The sequence below is a fragment of the Borostomias antarcticus genome, assembly GCF_949987555.1.
Source record: "Borostomias antarcticus genome assembly, chromosome: 15".
Lineage (NCBI taxonomy): Eukaryota > Metazoa > Chordata > Actinopteri > Stomiiformes > Stomiidae > Borostomias > Borostomias antarcticus.
Window position 1 is genome coordinate 17,620,361 of NC_140248.1, and position 8,980 is coordinate 17,629,340.

The 8,980-nt window shown below is 41.1% G+C and overlaps 1 protein-coding gene across 1 annotated transcript; it reads left to right on the forward strand.

Annotated features, from left to right (window-relative positions):
- Positions 1–7,918: 7,918 nt before the first annotated feature.
- On the forward strand, positions 7,919–8,751 carry LOC311318902 (odorant receptor 131-2-like; the record flags this gene model as incomplete). The annotated part of the gene is made up of 3 exons (XM_084450336.1): positions 7,919–8,309; positions 8,439–8,581; positions 8,719–8,751. 3 exons carry the CDS (start codon positions 7,919–7,921, stop codon positions 8,749–8,751), a joined length of 567 nt encoding a protein of 188 aa, XP_084306462.1.
- Between the last annotated feature and the right edge of the window lie 229 nt (positions 8,752–8,980).

Below are 8,980 nucleotides of genomic sequence, written 5' to 3' on the forward strand. Positions count from 1 at the left end.
CAGAGGCATGTGAAAACCACAACAAGCCCTCGCTCTATGGAAGCACAACTAGCGATTCATAAAATAAGATTGATGAAAACAACCGTTTCGCGGCAGAAAGATTTTTTTTTAGAAGCTGCATTCTCGGTGCCCCGTCCACCACCATTACATGAATATATAGTACTTGGCTCACGCTGGATTTTAAATTTCTTCTACAGGCCTCCGAATTACACGAGTGAGTCAAACGTCTTCTAATATACCGTAAATAAGGTCCAGGTTGTCGAAAAAGAGCATTCTCCTTTAATGCAAATACTCTTGTCTTTCTATGAAATGTATATTGTTATTTTTTGGGTGAATAAAGATGTTGATAGTGGTATGTTGACTGTGTTTGAGTGATGAGAGACCAATGTGATTTAAAACTGAAAATGTATGAATGTTAGAGCTGGGGTTTTCAACCGGTGGTCCGCGAGGGCATTGCATGTGATCCATGAAAATTTTTTATTTTCTTATTATTTTTTAATTAATTTATTAATTTATTAATTCATTAATTCATTTTCATTTCCATTTACGAGTTCTTGTTTGTGAATAATCAAATCCATCCAAATGTGAAATTTTGTGCAGTTTAACGATTACAAATAGCGATTGAGTCTTCGTAGCCTGTGTGTGCTCTGCCAATGATGATTCTGTCACAACGTCCCATCTAAAAAAAAAACCTTCCATCTTAACCAGAAGGACGTGAGCAGAAAATATCAGGCTACCTTAGGCCCCACTGTCCACAATTTAGCTGTTTAGCTACAGTGAATTTGACAAACAGTTCAGTATGACTGAGAGACAGTACACTTTAATTTAATTCTATGAATTAATTCATGTTTAAGGAACGTTTGGATGATAGAGACAGTAGTGCACTTTAAACTAATTCGGTTCATTCATTCATGTTAAAGAAAAAAAAGAAAGAAAAAAAACGGAATAAATATACATAGTCTTTCTTCCCAAAGAAATATACGGCCCCATCCATTACTAGGATCTGGGACAAATAAGTTTGAGAAAGGCTGGTTTATGCCCAATGCTTTTTGGTTACTGTAACCCCCACAGCTAAGCAAGTAGGTATTTGTGCTGTGAAATTGTGAAATTAGCAGGTCTATAGCTAATGAAAACGTGTACGTCCTATCATTGTGGGCATGCGTGCCACACCTGCACCTGGCAAAACAGTGTCCCTCATTTGGGAGTGAGAAAGTTGGCAACCCTAATCTCAGCCCTTGTCCCCACCCCCCAAAACAGTGGTTCGCAGGTTGCTTCTTAGTCAGGATGGTGGTACCTGGGACAAAAACAGTTGAAAACCCCTGTTATAGAGAGAATCGTGGAATAGGCTTACACGAAACTATGGAGAATAAGCTCCGCGAAATTCATTCGAATCCGAATTTCGCAGAGGTTTACAGCGTGAAGGGATGGCTGTTGTATGTTCAGTGAAATTAGTACTCTTTACAAGTTACTGTTGTTTCGAAATGCAGAGGCGAAAGGACCTAAGGTGTTTACAGGACGACTTCAGAGCTTGGTAAGCATAAACCATGTAATTCCTGAACTTGAAATCCACATATCATACTTTTTTTGATTGTGACCATAGCTAGCAATGAGCCAGGGTGTGCGCGCAGACGTTACTGACACAGAACTCTGTAGTCAGATACATGCCAGGGAAGCCAGGAATAGGGCTAAACATGAAATTCAGTGTCCTTATCCTTTAACCCTCCTGTTACATTCAGGGTCAAATTGACCCGTTTTAAAGTTTGAAAATCTAGGAAAAATACTTAAAAGGATTTTTTTTGTATGAAACTTCTTCTGCTTACCTTAATTAGTACTATAAAGATGTAAAATGAAAATGGTTCATGTCAGGTATTTGCAACCCCCACCTGCATGTTTATATCACAGAGATTGTATTTGGGTCAATCTGACCCGGCAGTGAAAGTGGAGGCTAAAAGGGGTCAGAAGTTCAATTGTGATGCATATTGTCATTTCATACTCCCTCCCATACACACACACACACACACACACACACACACACACACACACACACACACACACACACACACACACACACACTTTCTCCCTACTTGACGAGAACCGGGAAAACTTCTCCCACACACACACACCTGGCAGTGAAAGTGGAGGCTAAAGAGGTCAGAAGTTCAAATGTGATACATATTGTTATTTCTTGCTCCCTCCAATACACACACGCACACACACTTTCTCCGTACAAGATTTTTACTTGACGAGAACCTTTATTTTCCCGCGGGAAAACTCCCACACTCGGGCGAAATATAAAGGGTCTCTGCACTGGAGTACAACATTACACTCTGCAGGTGCAGTGATCAGTCAGAGCTTGATAAAATGAGCAACATCAGTGAAGAGAGGACAGCCCTGGGCTATCTGGAAAACATCCTCCATGACCACGACAGTGAAGTAGAGGAGAATGTCTCTGAAGATGAAGACCATCTTGAAGTCAATTCTGATGATGAAGATTCTGTTTATGAATCATCAGATGAGGAAACTGGGAGGAATAGCAATGAGACATTCATGTCAAAAAATGGTGAACTACAGTGGTCCTCATCCCCCAATAGACACCAGGCAACGCTGTCAGCAGCAAACATAATAAAGGCAGTGCCAGGGCCCACCAGGATGGCAATGACTCGCGTCACTGACATCAAGTCTGCTTTTGAGCTGGTAATTCCCAGTTCGGTACAGAAAATCATCCTAGAGATGACTAATCTGGAAGGGAGCCGTGTGTTTGGGGAGGAGTGGAAGGAGCTTGATGAAACGCATTTACATGCGTATTTGGGCCTCCTCATCCTGGGTGGGGTCTACAAGTCCAAGGATGAATCAACAGCCAGCCTGTGGGATGCAGACACAGGCAGGAACATATTTCGAGCCACAATGTCTCTGGGGACCTTTCACATTTTCTCCAGAGTTATCCGATTTGATAATCGTGAGACAAGAGCTGGCAGACGTGAGAGAGACAAGCTGGCAGCTATTAGGACAGTGTGGGACAAGTGGGTAGAGAGGCTTCCACTACTCTATAACCCAGGACCTAATGTCACAGTGGATGAAAGGCTGGTGGCATTCAGAGGTCGCTGCCCGTTCAAGCAATACATGCCTTCCAAACCGGCAAAATATGGCATAAAAATATGGGCAGCATGTGATGCAAACTCCAGCTATGCACTGAACCTGCAGGTTTACACTGGAAAGCCGGTTGGAGGAGCCCCAGAGAGGAACCAGGGCATGAGGGTCGTGCTCGACATGGCACAGGGTCTCAGGGGTCACAACATAACCTGTGATAATTTCTTCACATCCTACAACCTGGGTCAGGAGCTTCTGAAGAAAAAGCTCACAATAGTTGGAACTGTCCGAAAGAACAGAACTGAGCTCCCTGCTGAATTACTGCCCCAAAAAGGGAAAAAATGTGTTGCTCATGAGCACTCTCCATAAGAATGCTGAAATCAGCACCAGAGAGGATCATAAACCAAGCATGATCCTGGACTACAATGCCACCAAAGGGGGGGTGGACAACCTGGACAAAGTGACAGGGACCTACAGCACCAAAAGAATGACTGCACGCTGGCCTTTAGTCATCTTTTATAATATGATTGATATATCGGCCTACAACGCCTTCGTCATCTTCACGGAGATCTTCCCTGGGTGGAACAGCTCTAAGCTCTACAAAAGGCGCTTGTTCCTTGAGGAGCTGGGGAAGGCACTCGTCGTCCCTCATATTGAAAGGAGGAAGCACATGCCGAGGACCCCAGCCACTGCAGCCTCAGTGAAGGAGATCCAGGAGAGGGCAACACCAAGTACTCCTGTGCGTGAGGTGAGTAAGAGTGTGTGCGTGTGTGTCCTTGTGTCAGGATTGGCTAATTTGATCTACAAAGGAACATGACATCATAGATCAAAGCACAATAAATGTATATATCCTGTTTAAATAATGTTTGAGAGCAGTCCCTCTCTTTGTAGCAATGAATAAAGATTGTTCCTACATTTCCATGTTAGTGGTTATTACTATGCACTAAAAAGACAGTAAAGTAATCATTATCCTCATCTTTCTAGGTTGCTGCTGGGGGGAAAAGGAAGAGGTGCCAGGTGTGCAAGCCGTCTGATGACACAAAGACGAGCACGACATGTGTGTCATGTGCAAAATACATTGCACAAAGCACACAGTGACAACATGTCCCTCCTGTGCTGTGTAGACACAGACACATTCATTTTTGTTAATTTCTGTTTCTAAATGGCATGAATAAAAAATAACTTTGAAGAAAAATCCTTATGACTCATTTGGCATGATTTTAAATGAACAATATGAAAATTTTATAAAAAATAATATAAGAAAATGTATGTTATGCAAAACTAACGTAATATCTATGTTTTTGTGAAAAACGAGTGAATTATCCTAATTTGAACCATGATCTGTGAGAGGTGAATAACATTTTTTTTTTTTCCACTAAATATTGATTGAATTGATAGTAATAAGAGGTACAACAATGTTTATCTGAATTTTGAGGTTTCTGACAATTTTTGGATAATTAAATATGCACTGGGTAACATTGACCCGGGAATATTTTGGCTGTTACAGAAAAACATATATGACAGGAGGGTTAAAGGGTTCCACATATGCTAATTTAACCTACCTTCTATCTCTACCTTTGGTCCCGAAAATGTGTTTTATAATGTCCTTTGGTCTGAATAAACATGTATTTATTTATCAGGGCTATTTTATTATCCCCCCCCCCCCCCAGGCTGAATTGACTTGATTCAGAGTATGCTAATTATTTATTTAAATTAGTTCCCGCCAGGTAATGTTACCACCCACTTTGCTGTTTTGAAAAGATGGCAGCTAATTTGGTTCCTAACGATTTTGACCCGCCTGGCGATCCAGAAAAAGACAACCACCAGCCGTTAGGGTTAGGGTTGCCACCAGGTGCATCAATCAAATGCATAGATTCTATTGACAGGTGTCATTACAGTGATGCTTGTGCAATTTCGAAACAGGATGATGACGTTGCACAGAAAAAGGTCTATAGCTTACCAGCAACTTGTTGGCTAATGTACCCAAGCCTTTTTAGTTAAACCAGGAGGCTAAAATAGCAGTCACATAGGCCTAACGTTATTACCAAAATAGCAAATAGGCGAGCCAACTGTAAACAATCTAAGTGCCTGTTAGAATAATACTAACATTAGCGCGCCGGCTACAACAGCCACCATCCACACACACAAAGCACAACTCGTGGAGTTTGGTATTTTTGTACTTACAGTTTCAGCGTCTTCACGAACAGTTGGTATAGCATCGTTCCTTAGAAGCAGGAACTTTGCAAGTCCTTGTTCAAACTGGCCGAGATTTATTAACGATTCGCGAGTAAAGTGTGCAGCGCACACTAAGACTGATTTAGGAAGGGTTTCGGGAATATTACAATTATAAATCAAATTCAATCACTTATCCTTTCTTTCATTGTGTGGGAGGGAGTGGAGAGGCTTGTTTGTAAGAGAACAGCCAAGGACATGGCACCGTTTACCAAATTTAATGTCCATCCTCGTAGGAGAGGCTGGAGAGGCGAGGCTAGGTAAATGATAAGGTGGCCTACGCAACAATCTAAATATGCTAATCAGGGGCGAAGTATGCAAATTCTCAAAAAACATGACGTCAGGGCCCCCACTTCCGGAAAATGAAGCAATTGATAGGAGGGGGGAGGGGGAGAAAGCGCTCACGGGCAATACAGAGAGAGCAGCGAGTGTTAGGAATTGGGACTGGGCATATCAGTAAGACTCTCAAAAACCGAAATGAGGGTGAAAAATACATTTTCAGATCGAGTTTAGCATATGTGGAACCCTTTAACGGTAGTCAAATCGCATGCAAAATAGTGGGGGACTCATGTTTAATGAGATTGATTGGACATCCCTTTTATTTACATTTTATTATTTCATGTTAATATAGTATCCACTCGCGTATGACGTTAATCTGACATGGACACGCATTAGCTAACTTACCTAGGCTACTTTCGTCAATACTGACAGGAACTATCGGACCAGCTACTTTCGTCAATACTGACAGGCTCTACCGGGCCAGCTCAGAGGTCCTGGGGGTATCATGCGTTGCCGAACGGAATTGTGGTTCAGTTGTGTCGCATTGCTCGCGTAGCTTGCGAACAAAGTTCAACTTTACATTGCCGCCAGCCAATGGGTTTCATTCATGAGCCACTGATGTCACAAGCTGTTCATGCCTCTCATCCACCGCCATTACTCAACTGTTGTAATTTTGTCTGTACGATGGGTACTATGTCACTTATAAAAATGTTAATAGTTTTTCAGGCGAGAAAGTAACTATGTACATCAGTGGCAGCTGGTGACTCAAAAAACTGAGGAGGACAGGAGGAAGAGAGGCGAACCGCCCATGGGTGCCGGGGGGCACTTTCCCTCAGTCAGTTATTATTTGAAATATCAGCTTTAAAGTGGATTTACAGTCAATTTTAGCATATGGAAAACTGAATAACACTTTCTTTAACTACATGCAGCATTTATCATATTCATGAGAAAATATTACAAAACAACAATAAAACATTGTAAGCAATAGTTGTTGTAATGGATTGTACTCTTCTCTAAAGAGAGAAAATAATTGATATTGGTGAGGTGCTGGAGAGGTTAGGTGATATATGAAATTTTTTTTGATTAAGGGACACAGGTGTGCTGGCTCTCAAACAGTTTGTTGGCAAATAGAGTGCTGGAGCAAGTGAGGAAAGGCGTTTAAAGATCATATTACAGAGGCTAAAGACCACATATTTGAAAACCACATCAAGGCCTCGCTTTGGGGAATCACAACTGTCGATTCATAAAATCAGATTGATGAAAACCATTTATAGCCGAAAATAGATTTTTAGAAACTGTATTCTCGGTGCCCTGACCACCGCCATTACATGGATATACTGGCTCGCGCTGGATTTTAAGTTTCTTCTACATGCCTCCGAACTACACCAAAGTGATCTTGGTGAGTCAAACGTCTTATAATATGTCGTAAATAAGGTCCAGGTTGTCAAAAACGAGCATTGTCCTTTAATATTTGACATTATTGAACTCATTGTACTGTATACATGATTAATGTTCTTAGTAAATATTGACATCTTCTAGGTAAGGGATTAGAGTGATACATTGCTTTATCACACACACAGACACATCTGATGTCCCTGCAAGGGACCCTATGCTGCACTCCAATTGGTGGCTTTACTGACACGTGTAGTAGTGCTACAGTATGTCAAGGAGGGGTAGAAATTATTTTAAATTCAGTGGATTACATGGAAGCCACTCAGATCATCTGATGAACATGAACAACCATCATACTCCCCACGATTTTTGACTGGTTTCTGCTCCCCATTCTATTTTTGTAGAACTGATTTCGAGATCGAAAAGGTGATCTATCTGATTGATAAAAGGATACCTTATGGTTTTCCATCTTCTATTTGTCTTGGAGGCTAATTAGTTATTTTGTGCAAACAGAAGATGGCATTTTGATTAAATGTGTATTTTTCCACAAGTAAGTATTTTCTCTGCAGTGCACCCTATGGTCTCAAAAAGTCATTGTTGTTTGGGTAGGAGCCTCAAAACTTAAGTGAAACAGTCTTGCTAGGGCATCTTTGAGACCAAAAATTTAGACGGAATGAATTGTCAACTGTTGAGGAACATAATGATTTCTATGTGATTTGCTGCTTCGAAATTAGTATTAATGAATCGGAAAACTTGCTCCAGAGTACCAGTATTGACAGAATGTTTTTTTTTCTTCAGATGCAATTCAGATATGTCTAACTCAACCCAGAACAACGAAACACTAAGTCTGCAGAAATCAAATCTGAGAGCGCTCAATATATTCTTGTCTCTGTCACCCTGCTTACTCTTTCTCTATATCAATGGGGTCATGCTGTTCACTCTAAGGAGCAAACCAGTCTTTAGAGAGACCTCTCGCTATCTCCTGCTGTATAATCTTCTCTTTGCTGAAACCTTGCAGTTGGCACTGAGTCAATTGCTATACATACTGGCCATAGCCGGAATTTACCTGATTCGCTATGCATGTGTCATAATTACCTTGTGTGTTATCCTTGTCACTAATATCTCCCCTTTTAACCTGGCAGTAATGTCACTTGAGAGGTATGTGGCTGTCTGCTTTCCACTGAGGCATGCTCAGATAATCACCATCAAAAGCACAGTTGTGGCCATTGCTGTGGTGTGGACCCTGAGCACCATAATCACTGTAATAGGGTTTATAATGTTTATCCTTCTAGAGCCTATTCCTTTGGATCAGAACATGCGTGACATTTGTGCTAAAGGGAATGTTTTTAGACTGAAAATATTAGATGATCTGGATAAAGCATTCACTGGCATCAATTTTATATCTGTGTGTATCATAATTATTTTCTCATATTTTGGTGTGATGATAGCAGCCAAGTCTGCTTCCTCAGAAAAGACCTCCATCACTAAGGCCCACAAGACGGTACTGCTGCATCTGATTCAGCTCCTCCTGAGTCTCTCCACCACTCTTGTCTCCCCAATTCTATCAGCCTTCCATGGAAAAGTGGATAGGGTTACATTTGAACGTATTCATTATGCTCTCTTTGTATGCCTTGTGAACTTACCCAGGTGTCTAAGCTCTCCAATATATGGCCTGAGAGACCACACTATTAGACCCATCCTCATTTATCACATACGTTTTGGTCTCAGATGCACAGGTACGCCCTCTGGAACTTCAGATAAACAATGATTATCTGGTAATGCAAATGCATTTTCCCTTGTCCTCCTATTAAATGCATATTATTTTCTGGGTAATAAAGATGTTGGTAGTAGTATGTTGGTTGTGTATTCATGATAGTCCAATTTGATCGAAAACTGAAAATGAATGTGATATCTAGAATCATAGACAGTGTGAGGTTGACTATAATGCTGAAAGCTTCATGGAAAAGGCTTACATTACATTAGTCATTTA